Raw genomic sequence first — 25212 nt, forward strand, 5'->3', positions numbered from 1 at the left:
CAGGCTATTTTTCAAAATAACCAAGTCATAAATTTCAGGCTACGACCACGCTTAAGTTAACAATTACAACAAAGAAAATCAAAAAATTACGAATATCATGCACGCCCCTACTGCTTGCGAACCATAGAAACGCCATGGCAGAACCGTTTGAACATTGTCTGTCGTACCGTTGCTATAGACCCTTTTTACGTAAAAAAGAGATGTCAATCCTTAGTATCGGGACATATGGGAGGGGGGGGGGTTTGACCCCTCGCCGTCTCTGCTCTATTTATGATCTTTCCATCGACTCGACTCACTCGAGCGAGATGGAAGGCAAAGTTTTACCCCCGTGTCTTCCCATGTCGAAGTGGTCTATTAACATAAGTCAGTTTAACCAAGAGTAAAAATCATAACGTCCATGTTGAATGTGCTGCCATTGTTGAAATTTGCACTAAAATTAACAAAAGGTTTCACTATGGAGCGTTCAGGGCATAAACGGGGATATGTTAGCAACCTATTAACGACACAATGTCATACACGTACTCTCTTAAAAGTGATAATAAATGTAGTTATAAAATGTTTTCGGGGAATGGAATTGTGCTCGAAAACCCGAGATAAGTAAATTTTTAAAATTATTGAGAGGGAAAAAATTTACTACCAGTAAAGTAAGTTTATTCAATGGAATAGGGTGATGGAACATACTTTCTTAAGCATGTAAGTTTTAATTAAAAAAAAAGTTTCAATATCTGCGCATTCAGTCAAGTGATTAACCTTGTTCTTATCGATACTTTGTAGGTCTTGGTTAAATCCAAGACGCGTTTTGATTAATTAAGTTGTTGTTTAGCTCTTATTTTTTGATAAAGTTTGGTTTTCTCACCACAAATAGTTCCTGCCTCTGAATGTTGCCTACGGAATAAAAAATTTTATTCCGTAGGCAACGCTCTGGAGTCTGAATTTAAATGAGTTTCTGTCATTTGGGCTTTGTCAAAAAATATCCAAAATTCTGCCATTTTAATGCGAAAAAAATAAAACTTCCTATTGCGCCAACCCTAACCCATTAAAATAACTTCTAAGATAAAATACGACTGTGAACCGTCCGCAAACAATCACATTTCTAAAACGTCGTCTGCTTATACTAACTACGTTTCAGTTCAAAGTTTCATTGGATGATCTCCTATTCCGGTTTTTTACCGGAAATACGTAAGCGCCGGGAGAAGTGTTATTTTCTCTCACTGTAGGTCGCATATAGGTAACACTTTTTTGGCGGGAAGAAAACGCTGGATACATTAGGCCAGTGTGGCTGAGTAACTTATAGGGAGCTAGTATATGATTAACTCATGATAAAATGATATTAACCGACAACAACCAGTTTTTGGGAACACTTGGATAATCTTTATTTAAACTGACAAATTAAGATTAAAATTACACATGCTGTTCCTCCAACCTCTAGTTTTTCCTATTTCACATTTAAACCAACAATAAAATACGTGAAAAGTGAAAAATTTAAAAGTTGTGTAGGCCAAAACAGGAATCTTTTCGGTAAAAAACATGAATATCTAACAAATTAAGATTAACTTTACATTTTTCTTATTTAATACTTACTATTATTTAATTCATCACTAAAACGCATTAACCGGTCAAAACTATTTGCGTCAAGAAATTCTTTCAAATCTCGTTAAACACAGGCATGAGACATCCTATATCCCAGGCCTGTCCTATTACCATTTACAGGAATACATAGATTTAGTACTTGGAATCTTTAAGAGGCCATAGATGATAGACCCCACCAGGAATGAATGGAGGGGAGTTGGAATGGCTAAGGTCAAATCATAATTGGCGTGAAATGATCTTGAAAACATCCGGCGTGGCTTATTTTATGTTAGCGATGTCATAGACTGACGAAATACGATTATTTCCAGCTAAAATATTTTCATTGGCTGCCAAAAAATGAAAATTCTTCGGCTAACTCCACCCTCTATCCGCTCGGTCCCTAGTTTGAAACGACTAGACATTTACCGTCTTCAGGAGATGGCTAAGCATAGGCCCATAAAATGGCCTCTTAAAGATTCCAAGTAGTAAATCTATGTATTCCTGCTATTAACTATATTGAAAGTTAATTTAAAATCAAACTTAATTTATTCACAGTTAACTTTAATACTAATTAAAAAATATTTTCTATGTGGCTCGTATCTTACTCATTCATAGTAGAGATCCATTTTTGCAACAAAAAAAAGTAAAACTAAACAAATATTCCAAAAAACAAACGGTCTAAAACTATAAACAGGCCTTTTTCCCAGGACGGTTTCAACCGGTTCTAACAGTTGTTAAAACCGGCACTGGGGAAAACCTGCCAACCCTACAGAACTTGCGTGTTAAATCGAATTATATCCACAACTTTGTTTATAAATAATCGGTTATCTACTAATTGGTGGATAATGGATAGAAAATGTCGAGCTCTAAACGGGATTGGGGTTAAGGTGCCTTAAGAGTGCAATAAAGGTCCGTTTTCGCAAAATTGGGACTATTTAATATTTTGTTTCACTGAAGTTGAGACCAGAGACCTGCAAATCTCTTTTTGCCGCGAGGGGAACCATAAGTTTATAATATAGACGCTAGTGGGATCTGATAACCGAAATTGTAGGAAAATACAGAAATTAGGGGTGTGCGAATACCACTTTTTGGGTATCGAACCGGTTACCGAATACCAAAAAATTTTCCTTATCAAATACCGAATCGAATAGTTAGGTCTTTGGTTAATTTTTTACTAACCGAATAATCGTCTAGCATTCGCGAATAGTTAACCCTAATACTCGCGAATACTAGGCTTAACTATTCGCGATTAATCGGGTATTTACCCTAATATTCGCGAATAGTTAATATAAAGCAAGGAGAAAAACATTTAGAAGCTAATAAATTTCAGAATACCTCTCCTCATTGGGGCCAAGTATTTCCTAAATTTTCCTAGGCACTTGCTGGTAGTTTTTGATGAAAGGCAAATAAAATTGGGATGATATTTTTTAAAATAAGGTGGGTCTTTCTAGTGCCAAGGACCTAAATTTATAATAGTCGAACTTTAACATTCAGTTCGGTATTCGAAATTCGTATCGAATAGTGAAAATGGGCTTATAGAATTATTCGGTTCAGTATTCGATCGATATTCGATTGAAATGGTTAACCCTTTCAATAGCCTCTAACAGAAATCTACTTCTTGGAAACTTTTTGAATAGTCCCTAAGCCCCGACCTTGCCCTTGAAATCGAACAAAAGGCCGTTAGAAAAAGTTCACTAACCCAAAAATTTACTCGAGAGAAAAAGTAGTGACGGAAGGCTTTCTTCCTTCCCGCTCCCGAACACCTGTTGAAACTTAGTTCAGAGTCGGAGAGACCAAATTCTCATTCAGCCCCCCCCCCTTTTCAAAACGTTACAAGTGCTGTGGCTCTCAAAGAGCGCGCCGCAAACGGCTCATGGGAGAGGGAATAAAATAAGAGAAGTTTGTTTACGTTTCGGCAGGGATAGATTTAATTTTAGAAGTAGGAATGGAGAACAGAGTAATCTGGGCGCCCGTCAAAGCCCCGGACCCCCTTCTACAGGACGGAGGGGTATGAAAGAATAGGCAGGCCATAGTGACAGAGGTAAAAAGGAATTACGTATTTTTCGCTGTCCCCGTCAGCAACGTCATCAAAACGTAGTTTAAGTGAGCCAATACATAGTTTACAGGCGTAGAGGATTCCTACCATTAACACCAGGAGATCAAGCGACTTAGAGTGTAAAATCGTCTGCTATTTTACACTCTAAGTTGCCAGGTCTCCTTGTGCAAATGGTATGAATCCTCCACGCCTGTAAACTATGTATAAGATAATTTAAACTTTTCCTTGCGTGTTGGAGGGATTGGCTCTATACTGGGCTGTGAGTCGGACTGAAGTAAATACTAACCGTTCTCCATTCCTACTTCTAAAATTAAATCTATCCCTGGTTTCGGACGGTCACTGTACAGTACGGTGATACTTGTACTGCTTCGTGCGTGCTTACAGTGCCTCGGTATCTATCAAATTTGTTTCTTGTCTATAATCTTCTGACCCTTTCCAGTGTTTTATTTTTAACTTCTCAATATTCACAGAAAAATATGGTTATAATAAAATATTGTTGTTACCGTTGCCTATAACTAGTTAAAACAAGATGGCCCCGGCAAGATTAGAGCCTCATCGTTTGTAAGGCTCCATTCTATAGAGAACATTCTATCTTTGGAAAGGGTATTTTAAATCACCAATGAATCCCTATCACTTTTAAAAGCAACAATAAAAAAATCACCAATGAAAGAAAATCTGCTGCTTTTAACAGTGCTAAAATGACTACCTGGAAGGCTGAAACCACTAATATCCCTTATTTCCAATCTCTTTTATAATCGGCAATGAGTTTTTTAGTGAGTAGCCCCTGGACGCGCTACATTCAACGTTTCTTAAATCATTACCCCAAAGGTCAGGGAAAAGTCAGGGAATTTTAAAAGTTTCAGAAAAGTCAGGGAATTTGATTTTAGAGGTTAAAATTTCTGGGGATTTTGTTTCTCCTGATCCTCTCTTAACACAGAAAACTCGTCTAGAGCAATTCTTAAAATTGCTCTGTAGAATTGTTTTTGTGAAGTTAAATGCTCTCTAAAAAATCTCTCAGACTGTTATTTATAGTTAAAATGTTTCTTAATCATTTTGGTGCAACAGGCACATTGGAAAACTAAAACTTAATGTAGATCGAGTTTATTTAATTATAAGCACTTAAAACGCGCTGTAAACATTAACGCTTTCGGCCTAAAAAGGTCAGGGAAAAATCTCAGAAAAAGGTCAGAGAAAATCTGGAAAAGTCAGGGAATTTGGTTCTGAAAATTCCGTGGCAACCCTGTTACGTGTTGGAGGGAGGGGCTCTATACGCTATGTACGAGGTTACCTCCCATTTTTTAAATGTTAGTAGTTTTTGGTAAGCGCCCTCTGGTGAGCGAATTATGTACTTTGATTTTATTATTTAAAAATGGCCGCGGACAACAACAATCTTTATGAGACAGAGTTAACCCTTTGTCAGGTCCCAAATGAAGTTTGCAAACCCGCGATCTCCATTCCCTTAAATCCCTATCACTATACTTTTACAGCCAAGAACGGAACATGTTCTACCCCAACTTGCCATTTTTTTTCAAAACTTACTAATTACCAATGAGAATTAAAAAATATGTTCAAATCACCGCATTCACCGCGCAAAAGGATTTCAGACGATGGTTTTGAACTTCCTGCTTATGAACGCTAGATGGCTTTAAACTCCGACGTTTAAATACTGAATTTTACGCTTTACTTCGACGCTAGATGGCGGTAGCAAAAACTACTAAGACGCAATGGCAGCCCCCTTGGAATTGCCAGGTAAACGACGTATACTGGGCTATGAGTCGGACTGAAGTAAATACTAACCGTTCTCCATTCCTACTTTTAAAATTAAATCTATCCTTGGACAAACATAAAGCCTTTTTATTCTAGGAATATGCGTTATTTCAATTTGAAGATGTCCACTTTTGTTAGTTGAGGAGTACCAGCCTCTAAATTTTGTATTAATAATCTCCATGAAATGCTTTAATTTTTGAGCCCGTTTTCTCCATGTCAGTTAGCACAAATAAGAGTGAAATGAATAGCTTATATTATAAAAACCCTTTTCTTGTTGCACTTGCTAAAGTATAAGGGGGAAGGAAACCTGAGAAAGGGAGGCATAACCCCTTTAGGTATCGGCTATTCTTCAATTTTTAGCCACATCGTTTGATTTATATCTAAGGATGGGGGTATTAGTTTGACTTGGTATGAAGATGATGTAGGCCTAGTTCCCGAAGAAGTATCCTTTTTGAAGCGAGAGTGAAATGATTGGTTGGTGATTTTCAAAAGGGAGAGTGAAAAGATGGATTTTTGATTTTCAAAGGGAGAGAATTATGATTTGTCTATTATAGTGCATTGCGAATGTGCTATGCACATACTAATGGACACAGAGTGAAAAGGGATAAATTGTGTTTTGCAAGAAGGAATTTATATAAGAAGGCCTAAAAAGGTGTCCGGCGCGCGCATGATAGTCGACAATCCCCCCTTCATGGGTGGGGGAGGCTGGAAACCAAGGCGGGACTTAATATTTTATCTTACTCTATCTCTTTTACCTTTTCGTTAAGCCTTGGTTTGGTTTTGGAACACACGAAATATAGTCATAAGCATATCAAACCACCCGTAAGCGTGAATCGGTGGGAAATTACCCACTGGCATTGTCTAGGCAAAACTCGCGACACAAGTCTTCCTGGTGGCACAAAAGGGAAACTTTATTCAAATCGCGCAAGAGATGCTACCGGAAGCTTGGGTATAAATACAAGGATTAATGTTAATATATATCTTAAACTTACCTATTATAAGCTCTACCTCTATTAATACTTGTAATCATAACAAACATTGTCGTCTGCTAGTGGGGCTAAAACGTGGATTTTGAAGTTCGCGTAATAAAGGCAGGCGGCTACACTTTATCTTTCGTACTTATCCTATTCGCATAAGTATATAAGATTTGTTCCATAAGTATGTCACTACCCATACTTCGTAATGTTAGAGGCTTAATGAGAGCTAGTTCAAGAACGACGTGAGAATTGACTACACTCGGTTTTGCAGTCCATACTCCTCTTTAGTCTGTACTAAGCCTTTGACAGCGTCTCACTAGGCGTCGCTTTAAGAGAATCTATGACGTTTCACCTACATCACTTCATGACAAGCTCTCATTAACGAGTGGCACACTTATGGAACATATCTTATAAACTTATGCTATTCGTAAGAAACCAGTTGTACTGTGTACACTTATCACTAAGAGTTTTTCCCATTTTCTTTAAAAATTCGAGATAATTTGCTGTTCCTAATCTTAAACAAACAACTTGAGTCTTAAAAGCCCGTACTAAACCGATTACCGATGCCATTTATTGCAGAAGCAGTCGACTGCTTAGATTTCCGGGTTATAAGGTGGTAGGGGGATACTGGGAAGGAGAGAATTGCTTCGTTTTCCCTCTAGGTGGCGTAGAACCTCAAATTTCTCTCTGGCGCCCTTGTACAATGGTGATTACCCGTGGTGATTTTAAAGTGGAGAGGATTATGATTTATCTCTAACAGTAAAATGCAGGTCCACTGTAAAAATATAATTGAAGAAACGCATGATTCTTTGTCTTTTATGAACACATATCTCTTATAGCAAGAACGGATTCATGCTGATTAGAACATAGGGCAATAGCTTTATCCTCTGGTACCATCCTCGCATACTTGGTTGAGAAGATTCGTCTGGTAATATTTATGTCACGTGTCTAAAAGCATACATTTCTATAATCTATATAGTTGCTGCAGACCGTCATAGATGGCGGAATGAAGTGACGCGAACCTACACCAAGTATGCTAGGACGGGGATGGAATATCTCGTGCCCTATGTTCTTATGAGCATGAATCCTTTCTTGCTTATAGTTTTACATAAAATGGGAAAGTTCCAAAGTTTATTTCCCATAGTTCACTTACAATAATTCTATAGGAGGGACCAAGTCTTCTAGCGACTTATAGCCCTACATTTAACAATTTATTGCATGAGCATAAGTCTATGTTGTATTCTTAATCTTTCTGTATGTGTATTAATTGAGCTTTGCCTGTGTGTGATTATTTAAGCAATGTTACACATCGAGGGGATAATCACTAAAATTTTCTGTTCTTCTATTAAGGGTTACGTGTGTGTATATATTTTACCACTGTTAAAGGTAAAGACTCGAGAATCATGAATGAATGAACATTTAGTTACTTTTCACTTTACAGTGAATCCCTTTTGGAGCAGGGGTAATTGCTACATAAGTGTACGCTGTAAACTAAAAATTTCCGTATGTGTTTACACACATGGATGATCCATACCATTTACACCAGAAGGCCAGCGCTACCTGGAGGACAAAAGCAGACAGGTGTTTGTCCTCCAAATAGCGCTGTCTCCTGGTGTAAATGGTATGAATCCTCCATGTGTGTAAAATATCTTTAGGGAGCTTTCGGTTGGGGGAGGAGCTATGATTCGTCAGATAATTTTCACGGCCATACTGGTGGGTTGAATGCGGAAGGAAAGCTAATACCCACCAATATGGCTGCCAGAACCTTGGCAACACTTAGGAGGGTGTAACGTACTACTCAGCCAACTGAAAGCTCTCTATTAAATAATCTGTAGCCACATCGTATGATGTCAAAAATAAATAGTGGAAAGTGTCGGACTGCCATATTTTCCTGCCTTTGCCTTAGCTTGACATGCATTTCGAGACGCTCAAGCGCGCGAGAGGTAATTAAAATGGTATCAGCCAATCAGATTTGTAGTTTAGTTGATGATGTCATTCTTCCCGAAAATAACGCTCGTACGCCACCAAACGGGAGAATTTGGCATAGGCTTATCTCAAGGAAGAGTCACAACCTCGGACCTCCGCGCTCTGTTCTATTTTCTTTAGTGTTATTTTCGCGTTTGAACGAGGTTGAAGTTTGTTTAAAACGTTAGCAAGCCGAAATTAAATTTAAAATGCCGCTGATGTTCTTGAAGTCATCATTTAATTCAAAAAACTCATCGTTAAAATCCTTTAGAATTTCGTTTAAACTTAGGCCCTGAGTTAAAACGTTTTAATATTAGTAAATAACATCAATATTAGCAATCTAAATTAAAACAATCATGTACATCATCAAATTAAATTGTGGCGATAAACTGCAGTGGCCACTTTTAGCCTCAGTCAAAAGCAGCTAATGTAAAATAAAACCGCACTATTTCTTCACGCGCAATATTACAAATTATCTTAGGTACATGGTGAATAGGCGAGGGGGATGAAACAGATTTCTCGAGTATGCATTCACCCCTCCAAATGCATGTCACAGACGAAGGAGAGAGTCCGACACTTTCCCCTATTTATTTTTGATGATGTACATCTACGATGAGGCTCTTAGTTTGACCTGCCCTGTTATTGTAGTAGTCGGGGTGTCACAGTAGCGCCTTTGGCAGTATAATTACTAAAACTTTCTGTTCTTCTATTAAGAGTTACTTGTGTGTAATCATTTTAGCATTGTTGTTTTTAGAATGGCCTTACGGGTAATCATTTTAGCAATATGCGCATCGAGGGGCTACTCTCTCAAAATTTCTCTTTGTGTCGCACTGATACAATTATAACATAAGTACATTTATTGAAGTAAGGATTACGGGTAATCATTTTAGCACAGTTAAAACTCATCTCAGGCTTTCAGTGTAATTGGTATGAATTCTCCATGTGTGAAAACTCTATTAAGAAAATTCTCGTGGCACGCTCCATGTCGAATGAAATTTAGCGCGAGATTTGATAAAATTTTCGCGCGATGTGACAATCGTGGCGCGAGACATGGAGCGGACCACGAGAATTTTGTTAACAAATAGGTAGGGAGTTACGCGATTGGTCGGAGGTACTCCTTTAAAATTATCCATGAAATTTCAAGCTAATAGGTGAATATATAAAGTATTTGGTCTTGCTGAACTTGTTGAAAAATAAGAAATCGTCATCACAGTTGTGCGCGATTTTCCACGTGACGTGAGTCTGGTGATTTATTGTTAAGCCATGGATGTAGAATGCGCGTGAGGGAAAATTTTTTCACACTATCTTTTAGTATAAAAACAAATTTTCTCACACGCATTCTTTTATATGATCTTACGAATTAGAGCGCGAGCGTCATTTCTCCAGACTCGTGACGATTTGTTATATTTTTCAATAAGCTCCTCCTACTTTATATGTTTACCTATTGTAATTTAGAAATCATTCAGCGTTATTTTTTGGATTTTTCACTATGCGGATTGGTCTTATAATTAGTAGAATAATAGATAAAAAAAATCACTTGGCTTTCGTTTTCACCCTCCCTTAAAAGGCAGCGCGTCGAGGGGCTATTCACTAATGAAAATTTTCTTTCATTAATGCTTTTTATTGATGCTTTTAAAAGAGATATTAATCCTATGGTGATTTAAAATATACGGGGATTAAGGGTTGCGTCTGGATTACGAGTAATCATCAAGGGGCTACTCACTAAAGAACTCGTTTACGATTTTAAACGGGATTGGGTGAAAGGCAAAGGTAAGCGCGTCAATAGGCTACTCACTAAAAATTACGTCGTTATGTATTGAGTTTTTAAATTAATACGGATATTTCTTTTAAGTTATATACTTATTTCAAAGATAGTGTAATATTTTACAAGAAAAATGTAAAAGTCCTATCACACACATTGTTCAACAGTGCGCATAAAAGTGCTCAAACTATTACATTGTTTTGGTGTTCAACTTTGGTAATAGTATTTACTTTTCAAAACATAACGCAAAAGTGTACTCCGGTGTACTCCCAGTGTTTTGAGGATTTGCGCAATTATTTATTCAGTTTTGAACTAATTTTTTAGAGTGTACAGTGTAGTGTTTCATTGCAATATAAACATTTACCATTATGTTATATCTTACATTCAATATATTTCTTTTTTTCTTACTTAGCTGTCGATCAAAGAAAAATGGCAAGTGCCCATAATAAAAGGAAAATTGAAACTAATGCTGAGAATCCGGTAAGATAATTTGATCCAATGTTTCTATTTTAAATAATTACAGTGCATTTAAGTATTTCAAATAATATCAGCATTGTCTGAATGTTATAGAATGACTGTATTCAGCCCAATTGTTTTGCATCAATGATTTGAACTATAATTTTAACATAAAAAGACGGATTTGTCTAAAGTTTCATAGAGTTACGTATATAATGATAAACTATCGATTTAAATGTTAGTGTCAACCTCCCGCGTAAGCTCGCGATATATGCGAGCGTGAGATCTAAATAGACGAGGTTCTAAACATAGACATTAGAACCATGGATAAAGTAGCGCGTGAGGAAATTTGTTTTCACGCGACCGTATAGGCAACTCCCTATCTCGAACGACAGCTTATTCTGTATATGCTCTATTAACAACATCGGTTGTAAGCACGCGCAAAGCTAGGTCTCTATGCAACTTAGCTTCGTGCGTGCTGACAAGAGACAAAAACTTGAGGATCTTCAGGATTTAAAATATCCACGAGTTTTTTAGCTCGAGTGCACGGACCTCTAGGCCTTAGTTTAAAATACGTGTAGTAGACTATAGACAATTTCACACTTATTTGAAACCAAGGCCTATCCGTGCATTCGAGCTAAAAAAACTCGCGGATATTTTAATTCCTGAAGATCCTGAAGTTTTTGGTCTCTTGACAGACTGTGCAAAGCTAGTTTACATAGAGACCTAGGTTTGCGCGTTTGCTGACAACCGATGTTGTTACAGAGTTTATACAGAATAAGCTGTCGTCTGAGATTGGGAGTTGCCTATCCTGTAGAGTGAAAACAAATTTTCTCACGCGCATTCTTTATCCATGTTAGAACACTATTAAGAACCTAGACAAATTATTGCAAGGGGGGTCTCACTATATTCTGAGACGAAAATTTCAATCCCACCCCTTCACGTGTGTGATAAGATTTTTGATACGTGACGCCCCTATCGACGAGCGAAGGAGCTATTAAATTTGAACAAATAATAAATATCGTAATGTTTCATCTTGCAAATGTTTTCATTCTCTGTTAATAAACATCTCGGCATCCTACAAACTTTTTTCCTTTACGGAAATTATTAAAAAAATAATTAAATTTAAAACGTCCCCGGCAGAATTCGAACAAGCTTTGTCTCCCTCCCAAGTACTGAGCGCGCTCGAGGCTGCTTAACTTCGAGTGTTAACATGGGGTTAGTAATATTTTAATTTACCTCGCCACGTGTAGATGGCGTCACAAGCGACTCACCCTATCACACGCGAAGGGGTGCTTCCATTGGGCCGGACTCAACTCTGTATATTCAACTGTTCCTCTTGAATCTCTATTGTTCTAAATGTCCTTAAAGGGATAGAACCAATCTTTTCACTACTAATGAAAAGCTTTAATTTTTTTTTAAATCAGATAGAACCTAAAATTACGGTCTCAAATATATATATATAAATTGATAGTTTTAATATTAATCGTATACTACGATGTGGATAACTTTGGCATATGTAAATGTATGTAAAACACGATGGCGCTAAAAATTGTCTAGTTCTGACTTAGCCCACCTGCCTTTCGTCCCGAGTATTCCTCCCCCAATTAGCGTCCCACTGAACCCAATCGATTCCGCAGTTGCGGCGCGTATTTCTCTCAGAATTCGTATAAACCCCCTATCATCCTTGCAATGAAAAAGATGGTATGAAATTTCACAAAAATGAAGTTATATATGTGAATAATATTTAACATACAGCAGTAAACAGTTAGTGAAATAGTAATAAATATATTCACTAACAACGAATATAATTAAATAAAAAATATATCGTATTATCAAATTTTTTATTTTATTTTATTTTATTTTTTTTTTTTTTTTTTGACTTTAGACTTCGGACTTTGGGTACGGAGACATAGTTTTTGCAAATTTCGGTAAAGATGCTTGGTGGCCAGGCATGGTAACCAAGGGGAAAGATATCGGACACCCTAAAGCCGAACCAAACCGGGTGTGGATATTGTGGTTTGGCGATAACACTGTCAGTCAGGTAAAATTATATCATCATCTAATTTTGAATTGTTGTTCTCTGAAATATGCATGCGCCTCTTTTTTCTTTTTTTTGTAGTATTTAAAACGTATATGAAATATTCTTTCCATAGCTCATTGTGATTTATACCATAAAAAATAAAATACCTGTGTCTAAGACCATTAAACACTCTGCTTCGTTATTTTATACTATAAAATAGCTCATAATTGCCAAGAAATTACTACTTTATCTATAATAATTTGTGACACTAAAATATTACCTCTACAATTCCAAGCGGGGACTGTAGCTAGATTCCCACTCGACAGAAAACACGACGGAAACCCGGCAGAAAGGGTCTCGACCAAGAAATCTTCTTTACGCCGAGCCCGACGGAATTAATTTCCTTTCTGCCGGGCGTAAGTTGCGTTCTATTTTTACGGTCGTGATCGGCGATTCGGCCTTACGCCGGTGTCTCAGCCAATGAAATTATCTCACAGACTACGACATAAATTACAAGAGCGCATGCTTACGCGAGATAGATTGATAACCGCCATTTTTATGTGGTTGACCAAGGCTTGTCGGAGACATGCCACCAAGAAATAAAAGTGAAACCATGAGTTAATAATATGTTAGCTCCCTATAGAGCTATTTCAATTCGGGGGGGAAAGGTCATGGAGAGCTTTTGAGGCGGGGTTTCGCCAGTCCCCGCCTAGGCGCCATGTTGTGCGGGAAATTTAGCATAGAGTTCTTCAGCGGCCCGCACGGAGGGAGGGTGAAAACCGGCTCCGTTTATTGGCAGGCCCAACTGTGACGTTTCCCCCCCTTCCACTGATATAGCTCTATAAGTTACTCAGGCAATTCATTTTTATACTCCAAGCGTTTTCTCCCGCGCCGCCGGCTTCCCAATTATATGCGACGCTCTGCGGCCACCACGTGAACGAAAATCTTATTTACTCTTCTTTCCGGTTGTCCCCCGGAAGCGCGTGTAGTGGAAGCTAGCCAATATATCGGAGCTATTTAAGCAGTCGAATATTTCGCTCAGTAGCCTCGGTTAAGAAAACAGTTAAGAGATCAGTGGATTGGATTTAGCTCAGTTGTATAATTTTCTGGTTTCAAGTCACGATAACAACTCTTATCTTTAGTATTCTTGATCAATATCGGTAAATTGCATTGAGTTCCTGCATTTTTTTTTTTGGTCTCAGTACTGACACAAACGCCATGATTTAATGTTAAATTGTTAAAACATAAACATTCACGACTAAAACACTCCCTTGGTGGAAAAGCAGCCGACGAGACGACTCGAGGTCGAGGGTACGAGCGGGATTTTTTTTCGACAAGAGAGAGCCCAACATTCGAATTTTTTTCCCACGCGAGCGAAATGAGAAGAAATTGCTGGATACATTACGCCTATGGAGCCTGAGTAACTTATAGGGAGCTAACATATTATTCACTCATGGTGAAACTAATGGTTTTTCGGTCGATTGGGAATCTAGCTTGAACATGCAAATATATTGCTATTTATACAATATTGAATATTTTGAATGTTCTCTACTTAGTTTGCGCATTAAATTGAACGTGTAGAGGCCCCGTAAGATTTAGTTGGCTTACTTAAATGTCAATTTTCCTCTACTTGTAATCTTTTACTTAAATTACAGCCGAAAGTAGAGAGATTTCATGAGTAGTTACAAAACCTTAAATGAAACTAACCGTAAACATTAAACTCCCAAATTATGTGTCTGTAACATATTGTGTAACAAGTTGCAATTTAAATATGGACTTCTTTCTGTATATTGCAGATCTTTCGAAAAAATAACTTGATGGATTTCAAGTCGTTTGTTAGTAAGAAAAAGAGGCCGTTGACTTCGAAAATGATGCTAAACAATTTGAGATGGGCTTTGAAAGTATGTATACAGTTTAATTTATTTTTTTCTCTCTTCTCCGGAGTCGAAATCCATTATCCTGCAGTACTAACATATTAACATATAGCGATGAGATCATTACCTTCGGGACTCTAGGTCGAGGCCCATAGTTTTTGACAGGTTGACCATTTAACCATGAGGATAAAAATTTACATAATTAATCTATGCTTTCAATTACTGTCCTTAGTAAAAAGAAAACCTAATTTATTCGTAAATATAACATATAGTTTTATTTGACTATAATTACACTTCAATAATACTATCACCAGAAGTAAGATAAGGGACTAGAAGTATCGAGGAAACCAAATTCTTCACTTGGCGAAAGTGTCAAGTGAATATTCTTGATAACACACCAACGGTTGGCCCTCTGGTAGCGGTTTCAGAATTTTCCCTCCAAAACGTGAGACGCTCGCGGCGGTAGACGGCCGAACTAGATTCTAGCACCCGCGTCCTTGTTCCGCGGCTTTGGGTTGAGGGGAAGGGGGTAGGAAATGTTTTTTGGAACTCGACCAATTTTATTCTCTCTAGTGTAGGAGCGCATACAATCCTCAAATTTGTTCACTAGTGCCAGGTTCTATTACCGATACTTGAGCACTTTACTTCTAGTCCCTTATCCTACTTCCGCTATCACTAATCGAAAGTACTTATGTTTGCTGATTATCGCATTAATAAAATAAACCAAGCGTATTTTTTCTATACCCAAAAGTAAAACTAAAACTTCAAAAATTATTTTTAATTTTTTCCCCCAAAAAATGGAAGTAAAACTTAAAACCACTTTAAAAGCCAATCAAATGTGGGATTACAAAAAGGATACAAATCTAAACAAAAAACCATAATAATTTGCTATTTGGCGCGCAACTGAAGCGCATCAACATTAAGCAGATTGTGTTAGATGATAATTTCTGACCTTTAACCTAATCTAGAATCTCACCGCCCACAGATCGAAGCTCGACAATCTTATAAGAATTGGTGTCGAGCTTTTTCCCGAGGCTCGACAAGAAGCTCGACAATCTTATAAGAATTGGTGTCGAGCTTTTTCCCGAGGCTCGAAAACTTGTCGAGCCTTTCAAAAGTTGAGTATCGAGCCCCGAGTCGAGTGGGTACCCTTCCAGGGTTATATATATTAAATCAGTGGATTCCCTGATCAATATTTAGAGTAATATAGCATTGAACAATTATTATTTTTTAAGATTTTAGGGTAAACAATTTTCAGCGTCCATTTTCAAAGATAGCGTTGATAATTTAGACTTTTTAATAGCAGTTTTTTGCATATAGCAATTATATTGGATATACGAAAAACCAGTGTGGTTATTATCGCTGCTAAGACAAGTTAGTCTGGTAGACAAAAAGTTAAAAATCCATATTGATCACATACTCTCAATCTAATATGGGTTCTTTTGTATTCATAAAAACTCATTTAGAGACTTGTTATCTTCCACCATTATAATTGTGTTCAATCCATACGCTATAGATAGTTTTCACACATGGAGGATTCATACCATTCACACCAGATAGCCCGGCCTCCTGCTATAAATGGTATGAATCCTCCATGTGTGAAAACTATCTATAGCAATTAGCTTACTACCATTCTTTCTTAAAAAGTTTTTATAGATAAATTCTACTTTTCGATTGAATCAGTTTACTGTGGTGTTATTTAACGTATAAGAAAACTCACTGGTATATTATCCGCGCTATAATTTTCAATTGTAACGCACCATTAATACACTAATAGTTTCTTATCTCGAAAATGGTGGCACGTCTTTTTAGCTTTTTAAATTTAAAATGCCAAAATTTAACACTCCAAAATTTAACACTTGCGAGCTGAATGATTCACGTTATAATTTTACTATTTTAGGAAATGATATCACGCTTAAACTTGACCATCAACACGGATATAGTGCAATGGGCCAAAAATGGTTTTGAATTGCCTAAAGATTCGCTTGTGACTGAAGAAGAACTTGGAAAAGGTGACTACAGTTTCGAGTTTCTAGTATTGTCTAGCATACATGAATTGTTTTTATCTTAGTTGGGTTGTTTATTTTACAATGGGCTGTGCAAAGAAAATATTCGAGAACTCGAATATTATTTGCCAGTTTCGAATCGATTAATCGAATCAACGAGTCGAATATGGGATTTAAGAAATCGATCATTATTCGAAATTTTTAACGATAAATTGATTTTTTTTAATTAAGGAAGTGAATTCGAATATTGATTTCATAAAAATCAAAAAAGTGCTCGAATTATGAATTATATTCGAGTAGAATAATTTTGGAATAAACATTTTGGTAGAGATAGAGAGAGATGTGAAATTATCGTAATTTTTAAAAACGGTAATTTACTGGGTAAATTTCCGAAAAATTACCTATTAAAATTTTGTAATAAAAAAATTACCATTATTTACGGTATTTTATATTTTTACAGGCTTATTACCGCGGTAATTGACGTAATTTACCCATAAATTACCATTTTAAAATTACGATAAGATATAAATCGGTAATTTACGCGGTATTTGGTAAATTACCGGTAATTTACCGTCAGTACTCACATCTCTAGTTATAGGTGGAAGCTATTGTCAGAATGCCACCAACTAAATAAACCGTATTTACATTATTTTCCAAAGCTACCCGTCGACACATCTTGCGTTCTAAGCAACACAAGACAAACCGTGGTAGTTTTATTTCAAATTTTTCGCTGGGTTTACCGTTTGTTATGTTATAATAAGATCCTTGCCGGTTCAGTTTGTTGTTAATCTGTATGTGGACCCTGTCTACACGAAAAATAAGAGTGGCTAGATGTTATAATAATAAGTCAACATAAAACTTAAAAACAGTATCCTTATTACTTTGACATAAGCTCGTTAAATTAACATTAAGAATGACTACATCGCTCGAGTATCTGATCCTGACTGTCGTCTCCCCGATCTACCTAGCCTGACTGTAGCTTTGTTCATCGTGTAAGTTTCTTATTGGCCAGTCTAGATCACGTGAATAAGCTAGCCTCGTCTGGGTCACGTGACAACATTATAACATCTTTCTTTTCATTAATTTTTTTTTTTTTTAATTTTATGCCTATGCTAGTGTTGCCCTATCCTATGTTTGGTATCGCCGTGGTGGTATTAATGGTCTACCACTCCTACTGGTTCTGCTAGGCTGGGCGTATGTTCTGGAGTCCTCCCGTTGGTTGCTCTGTGGTCTGGTCTCGTTGACGTCGTTGTCAGGCATCTGGATCCTTTCGTGAGTGTGGGAGGGTTCAGTCTCATCAAGATTGCCCGCTGTCTGAAGAACTGTTCCGGGAGGGTGTTGTTCGTCTATGACCTCTGGTTGTAGTGTTGGGTCCTGTCGTTGATCAGTCTGTCTTCGATAAAATGTCCTTGAGTTGAACGAGGCTGTATGGTTTGCTGGACTTCGACTCTGCTCTGGCGTGTTGTCTGGTCTTGGGAGTATTGGTGGAGTGGGATTGCGAGTACTGATGTTGGAAAAGTTCTCTGGCTGTTTAGGTCGCAGTTGGATTCTGGTGCGTCTATAGATCTGACCCGTTGGCGTCTCGATTTTGTATGACAGAGGCTCTGTTGCTTTAGCAACAATTTTTGCCGGTTGCCAATTCCTTTTCCCTTTTTGATAATAAATAGCTTGACCCGGGTATAGCGGCGTTGACGTCATAGTCCGTTTTTCGTTGGCTCTGTTTACCATGTCTGCCTGTTGTTGAATTATGCCAGTCCTGGCCTTTTGTATCGGGAACTGGGGTTGCAAGGTTTTGTTTGTAGTTGTGAGTAACGTGCGTAACCGGCGACCCATGCTTAATTCTGCCGGGGATGGACGATTCACTTTGGGGGTCGTCCTGTATTCTAATAGGACCGTTTCTAAGTCTATTCCGTCTTGATTACCCTTGATAATGGCGTTCTTAATTGTTTGTACCATTCTCTCGGCCAGCCCATTTGATTGGGGGTAGTGAGGAGAGGACGTAACATGTTGTACGCCCCACTTCTTCAAGAAGAGTTTAAAGTCCATGGCGTTGTATGGGGGTCCGTTGTCCGATATGAGCCTTTGAGGTGGACCATATCGTGCAAATTGAGATCTCAGGAAAGTGGTTACTGTTTGCGTGTTTGCTTTAGGTAGTTCTTGTACTTCAACGTAATGTGAAAGATAATCGACCAGAAGAATATATGTTTGTGATCCGATCATAAACAGATCTGTGCCAACCATTTCCCATGGTAAAGCGGGTACCGGGTGTGGTGTCATGCTCATTGGAGGATTAGCCCGTTGTCGTTCCATGCAGATCGTGCATTCCTTCACATAGTTAGTGATGTCTTGTGTTATGTTTGGCCAATAGACGTTGAGTTTGGCCTTGGCAATACACGCATTTGTGCCTTGGTGAGTGTTATGGATTTTCCCAAGAATCTCTGGTCTCATACTTTGAGGTATGACCAATCTGGTGCCACGAAAGAGTAAGTGGTGCTTGCAGTATAATTCGTCCTGATAGGGCCAGTATGGTTTACATTCTTCTGGTAATGTCTTTTGATGTTTAGGCCAGCCTCGTTTTACAAACCCAATTACCAGCTGTAAGGTAGAATCCTGCTGCGTCATTTCTATGTATCGATCCTGTACTTCTTGGGGGTGGGTAGTTATGGTATGTACTGCGGTTTGTGGGCCTTCCAGTTCAGGTGTGTTGATTAACATGTGATTTTGAGGGGCTCGTGAGAGCATGTCGGCGATCAAAAGTTGTTTGCCAGGTACATAAATTAGATCGATCTGGTAGCGAAACAATCGCATGGTAAGCCGTTGTAGACGTGGTGAGATGAGTCGGAGAGGTTTTTGCAACAATCCTATGAGAGGATTATGGTCTGTTTGTACGGTGAATCGTGTTCCTGCCACATAGTAGTTGAAGTGTTCGCATGCGTAGACTATAGCCAGTAATTCCTTGTCTATTTGGGCGTAGCGTTGTTGGGTTGGATTAAAAGATGTCGATGCGTATTCCACTGGGTGTCCGTCCTGTAGGAGAACGGCTCCTACTCCGTGCGGGCTTGCGTCTACTGATAGTACGATTGGTTGCTCCGGGTTGAAATATGCCAGTACTGGGGCTGTGGATGTAAGTGTTTTTAAGTTGTCATAATGGCGTTGGTGTGTGGCTTCCCATCGAAAATCTGCATCCTTTTTAAGCAAAGCTCGTAGTGGAGCTGTGTCTTCGTTAGAATTAGGAATGAATTTTGCGTTGTAGTTTATCATGCCGAGGAAGCTTTGTAGCGCCAGTTTGTCTGTTGGTGGTGGTAAGGACGTAATCGCTTGGACTTTTCTTGGATCTATTTGTACTCCAGATGGGGTAAGGAGATGTCCTATGTAGGTTGTTTTTGTTACTGCCAGTTGTAGTTTTTGACTACTAAACCGTAATCCTATTTGGTAGGCTTTTTCTAGAATTCTTATTAATGAATGTATGTGCGAGTTCATGTCCGGTGTGGCAATAAGAAAATCGTCCGTCGATATATGTACTTCTGGAAATTGTGTCTTTGGATAGATGCGCCGTAAGGCTGCTTGACAAACTTCCGAGCCTGTTGAGATGCCCATGGGGAGGCGCGTGGAACGATATTGGCCTTCTGTCGTGGCAAATGTGCACAGCTTTGAACTAGACTCATCAAGTTTTATTTGCCAGAAAGCGCTCTGGACGTCTAATACAGTAAAGATTGTAGCTCCATTTAGCTCCGCAAATATTTGTTGGGACGTTGGAACTGGATATGGTGTGCGCATTATGGCCTTGTTGAGCCGCCGAGGATCAAGACAAATGCGGACTGTGCCATCCTTCTTTGGGGCGGCCACCATCGGATGGACCCAATCCACTGCCTCCTGGACTGGGACTATGATTCCGAGTTGTAGAAGTCGGTTGAGTTCATGTCTCACTGGCTGTTGCAGTGCTATCGGTATTTTGTGGGCGGTGGCTATGTGAGGCATAGTGTTTGGTTTCAATTGTATGTGATGGGTGCCCGGAATTATGCCAATTTCGCCGAATACTGAGGAGTATTGTCGAATTACTTCCGTGGGTGTAATTTGTAGAGGCGTTGTCGTATGGTCTTCTTCGCCAGCTAATGATGTAGAGTTCACTTGATATTCTGGACGTGGTCCCAATGGTCTTCGGTGGTGTTCAATGAGGCCTAGTTGAAAAGAGGCTGCGGCACCCAGGATTGGCGTCCGGTCGTCCTTTATGACGTAAAATGGGCAGGTGATTGATGCATTATAAGAGGTGCATGGGAGATCGACTATGCCTTCTATCGGGACTGTATGGCCAGAGTATGCTGTTACCGTGTGGACGGGTTGTCGTAGTGTCAGCCTGCCTGGTAATGTTTCGTAAATTTGGTTTGGAATGATGTTTACTTGAGATCCTGTATCCACCTTGAAGGTTATTGGCTTGTCAAGGAGATATATTTGGTCGTAGATCTCGTCCTCTCTCGGTAAGTGTGTAAGTGGACGTAGTTCTAACTTGGGTACATCAAGTGTGTGGGTGTCCAATGTGATACTGTAGTTGAAAACCTCGTTATAATCGGCTGGGATCTCGTCAAATACCATGGGCTGGCGTGAGTAGTCCTGTAAGGGCTCTCTGTCCTCCTGGGCCTGTTGTCTTTCTTGAAGTGAAAACGTCTTTCGACACTTGGGGCGCCAGTGTCTCCTAATGTTGCAATTGAGACATTTCGAGTTCCGTGCTGGGCAAGGTCTCCCCCCGTGACTTGTAGTACAGTTGGGACAGTCGTTATTAGGTTGCCGCTCCTCATATGGGGTATTCCGGCGATTACTGGTTGAAAAGCGCGAAGAGTTAGCTTGGTAGTGTGGCTGGCGCAAGATGGTTGGGGGTGCGGTGTGACGTGGTCGCCGTGTCTGGAAGCTCCGTCGATTCATTGCATCAAGGGTCGCAATTGGTATGTCGTTTGTTGTATTTACCCGAGTGGCGTGCTGTGTGCCCATCAAGGAGGCCTGAATGCTGGATGTTTCTTCCGCTTGACATCGGGCAACAGCTATGTCAAGTGTCAGGTTGGGTGTAGATAGTAGTTGTTTCCGTAGTTTGTCATTGTGTATGCCTACGACGATTAGGGTGGTTATCAATTGATCAGTTAATGGAGTAAAATCGCACTCATAAGCCTTGGCCTTCAACTCCGTGAAGAAATGATCGAATGTTTGGTTCTCTTGTTGTTTCGTTGTTAGAAACAAATAACGCGAATAGAGCAGGTTTTTGTATGGTTGATAATAAGTGTCAAATGCCGCTATAATTACCGGAACGGTACGGGCGTCATCTACTTCTGGAATTGGAAGCGTATTGTATATTCTTCTGCCGACCGGGCCTAATACGTGTAAGAATGTGGCGCGTTGAATCGATACGGTTTCGCCATTTAACTTGGCTGCAGTGGCGTATATGACGTAGCCTTCTTTGTATTCCCTCCAAGCGGTAGCAGGGTCTGTACCGGGTATAAATTGCTCAGGGCTTTTGAACGATGCCATCTGGGGTCAGTCTCCTTCTTCTGTGGTCGAAATCAATTTGGGCCTTGGCGTGTTGTGACGGTGCGGATCTTTCTGTATACGTTTGCGTGGGGCCGTAATCCCACCTCTATCACCATGTTATAATAATAAGTCAACATAAAACTTAAAAACAGTATCTTTATTACTTTGACATAAGCTCGTTAAATTAACATTAAGAATGACTACATCGCTCGAGTATCTGATCCTGACTGTCGTCTCCCCGATCTAACTAGCCTGACTGTAGCTTTGTTTATCGTGTAAGTTTCTTATTGGCCAGTCTAGATCACGTGAATAAGCTAGCCTCGTCTGGGTCACGTGACAACATAACACTAGACACAGATGGCGAATTCCAGTGGGTCCTCGCGGAGCGCTCCCATGGAGCAATAAACATGGGAGGAGTAGTTGCCGGATCGTTAAAGACTGTTTTTCCGTAATTAGGGTCTCTTATTTTTATTGCTCCATGGGAGCGTTCCGGGAGGACCCAGTGGAATTCGCCAAGAGAAAAACAAGATAAGCTAGCACTTTCGAGAGAGATCGTATTATCGGAGAATTGTAATAGAAAGTAAAATGGCTCTCCGCAATCTATCTAGGGCCGTGCGTGTCGATTTTTCTGTGGGGAAATATCCAGTTTCATAGAGGATATATTTTCACCCTATACGTGTACTAGATGGTGCTTTTATTACCAATGCGACCGGGGTCTTCCATAAATTATCGTTGATATTTTAGGGGCCAATTATAAAATTTTTTTTGAAAAAGAAAGGCTTCACCCTTAAATTAAGGTAATTGATTCAGGGGCTATTCACTTTTTATTGAATCTATTGGTTAGATTGTATGGACAAAAAAATTAATTATGATATTTTAACATTGTTTTTTTTTTTAGTAAAACAAAACTTCTTGAAGTTGCTAATTCACAGTTTTATTATACCATAAGAGGATTTTTTTTAAAACCTTCATAACCTCTCAGTTTTTATCGGTTATTTCTTTGGCATGATTGTTTAATAAAGGTCTTCGGAAATTTTCTAAAACGTTTCTTACTATCCGCGACCTCGGCTTCACCGCTCTACGTCTCTGCTTTGCCCTAATATTGTAGCAGTCGACGGGGTCACGAGGCTGAACTTATTTTTATTTTACGGTACTAAAAGCGCCACCAAACGAGAAAAAACGGCGAACTAAAGTAGTTAAAATAATATTCTCGCTTCACGATAGTCACGGACCTAGATAGATTGCGGAGGCTCCGGAGTCCGGCTTATAGTGGCCGCCTTGGCTTCTGATAGACGATAAACAAGTTTGTAAGGAAAGATCCGGTCCCAGCTTTTAGTAGTATCATGAGTGAATAATATGTTAGCTCCCTATAAGTTACTCAGGCTCCATAGGCGTAATGTATCCAGCGATTGCTTCTCATTTCGCCCGCGCGGGAAAAAAATCCGAATGTTGCGCTCTCTCTTGTCGAAAAAAAATGCCTCTAGTACGGCTCCTCGACCTCAAGTCGTCGGCTGCTTTAAAGTGCTTTTTTACCAAGGGAGTGTTTTAGTCCTGAATGTTTATGTTTTAACAATTTAACACAAATCATGGCGTTTGTGTCAGTACTGAGACAAAAAATGCAGGAACTCAATGCAATTTACCGATATTGATCAAGAATACTAAAGATAAGAGTTGTTATTGTAACTGGAAACCAGAAAATTATACAACTGAGCTAAATCCAATCCACTGATCTCTTAACTGTTTTCTTAAGAGGCTAGTGAGCAAAATATTCGGTTGCTTAAATAGCTCCGATATCATTGGCTAGCTTCCACTACACGCGCTTCCGGAGAAAAACCGGAAAGAAGAGTAAATAAGATTTTCGTTCACGAGGCGGCCGCAGAGCGTCGCATATAATTGGGAAGCCGGCGGCGCGGGAGAAAACGCTGGAGTATAAAAATGAATTGCCTGAGTAACTTATAGGGACCTAACATATTATTAACTCATGGTAGTATTTAGATTGGTCAGATATGCTAATTTCAAATTATCTATGAAATCTCAAACAAATATACATTTTAAAATACCATGGAGAAATTTCGTGAGTGTTTCACTATGCAGATTGCTCTTATAATTAGGTAGAAATCACTTGATTTTCTACTTCATCCTCCCTTTAACTCGAGTATATAGCTTCGGTTTTAATAATAATAACGACATTTCTCTAACATAAATGGTATTCTCGAAAATAGGAGTTATTTCCAAGTTTTCAAAAACGCGGGGTCAAATTTGGAGCGTAAACTCTGAAAAACGAACCACTTTGATTTTTAGCCACATCCTTTGATGTACATCTAACGATGGGGGTATTAGTTTGACTAAGTCTGAAGATGTAGGTGTAGATCATGTAGATGTAGAAGTAGAAGAAGTATCGTTCGTCTTTTTAAAGGGAGACTGAAAAGAGGGATTATGATTTGTATATAATAGTGCATTGCGAATATACTATACACATTTTAATGAAAATACTTTGAGTGAAAAGGGATACATTTTCTTAAGGCAGAGATAGGCAAAAGGCAAACGAATGACTCATTTTTCAGGATACAAATCTCGATATTTTCGATCCAGAAAATGGATATTTCTTTCGTATCTTGTCAGCGCGCACAAATCTAAGTTACACAGAGACCTAGCTTTGCGCGTGCTGACAACCAGATGCTGGAACTGAGTATACAGGGTGTTTCTGAAAAGTCCATCACAAATTAAGGGGCGTGTTTATGGGACCAAACTGAGCGGAAAGTACCAAAGAACATGGGGTGTACAACATTTTGTTACGGAGATATGGCCTTCCAAACATTCGCCCCTAAAACAAGGAAATATCCAAAAATGAGGAGTAACACTAAAGACCGACTAACCAGCTTGTTTAAAATTACTAGACAATTTCAATAGCCTTTAATCGAACAATTGATTTCTACCTTTACTAATCAGAAGCGTATAAATGAGTAGAAGTATGCCTACGGTGGTAATGTAAAATTAATCCCAAGTGACATGATGTTTCAAGATCTTCCCAGCACCAAGTAAAATGGTTCTGATTGAAGGGACTTTTATTAGCACAGCGTAAACAACGTTATTTTCAGGAATTAGTCCAAATGTCCACGGGCGGCATTACAAAAACGAGGCAGTCTTTCGAATGATACTTGGACATGTTGGAAGATCCCTGGCTTGTTCCTGTTATCTCAAACCGTAAAAAGCTACGCAAATCTTCATCATCACGGACAACAC

The 25212-nt window shown here is 38.9% G+C and overlaps 1 protein-coding gene across 3 annotated transcripts in view; it reads left to right on the forward strand.

Annotated features, from left to right (window-relative positions):
* Positions 1-25212, forward strand: part of LOC149718736 (DNA (cytosine-5)-methyltransferase 3A-like) — a 68295-nt gene that overhangs the window by 19428 nt on the left and 23655 nt on the right. For all 3 annotated transcript variants that reach the window (XM_089852162.1, XM_089852160.1, XM_089852161.1), the window contains exons 2-5: positions 10509-10576; positions 12441-12596; positions 14372-14476; positions 16350-16461. In XM_089852162.1, coding sequence (XP_089708288.1) covers positions 10526-10576; positions 12441-12596; positions 14372-14476; positions 16350-16461 — 424 coding nt within the window. In that variant the 5' untranslated portion in view covers positions 10509-10525. The remainder of the gene's footprint in view (positions 1-10508; positions 10577-12440; positions 12597-14371; positions 14477-16349; positions 16462-25212) is intronic.

This window comes from Phalangium opilio, unplaced genomic scaffold, assembly GCF_054372755.1.
Source record: "Phalangium opilio isolate 3A_F unplaced genomic scaffold, DU_Popi_V2 ptg000002l_1, whole genome shotgun sequence".
Taxonomy (NCBI): Eukaryota; Metazoa; Arthropoda; class Arachnida; order Opiliones; family Phalangiidae; genus Phalangium; species Phalangium opilio.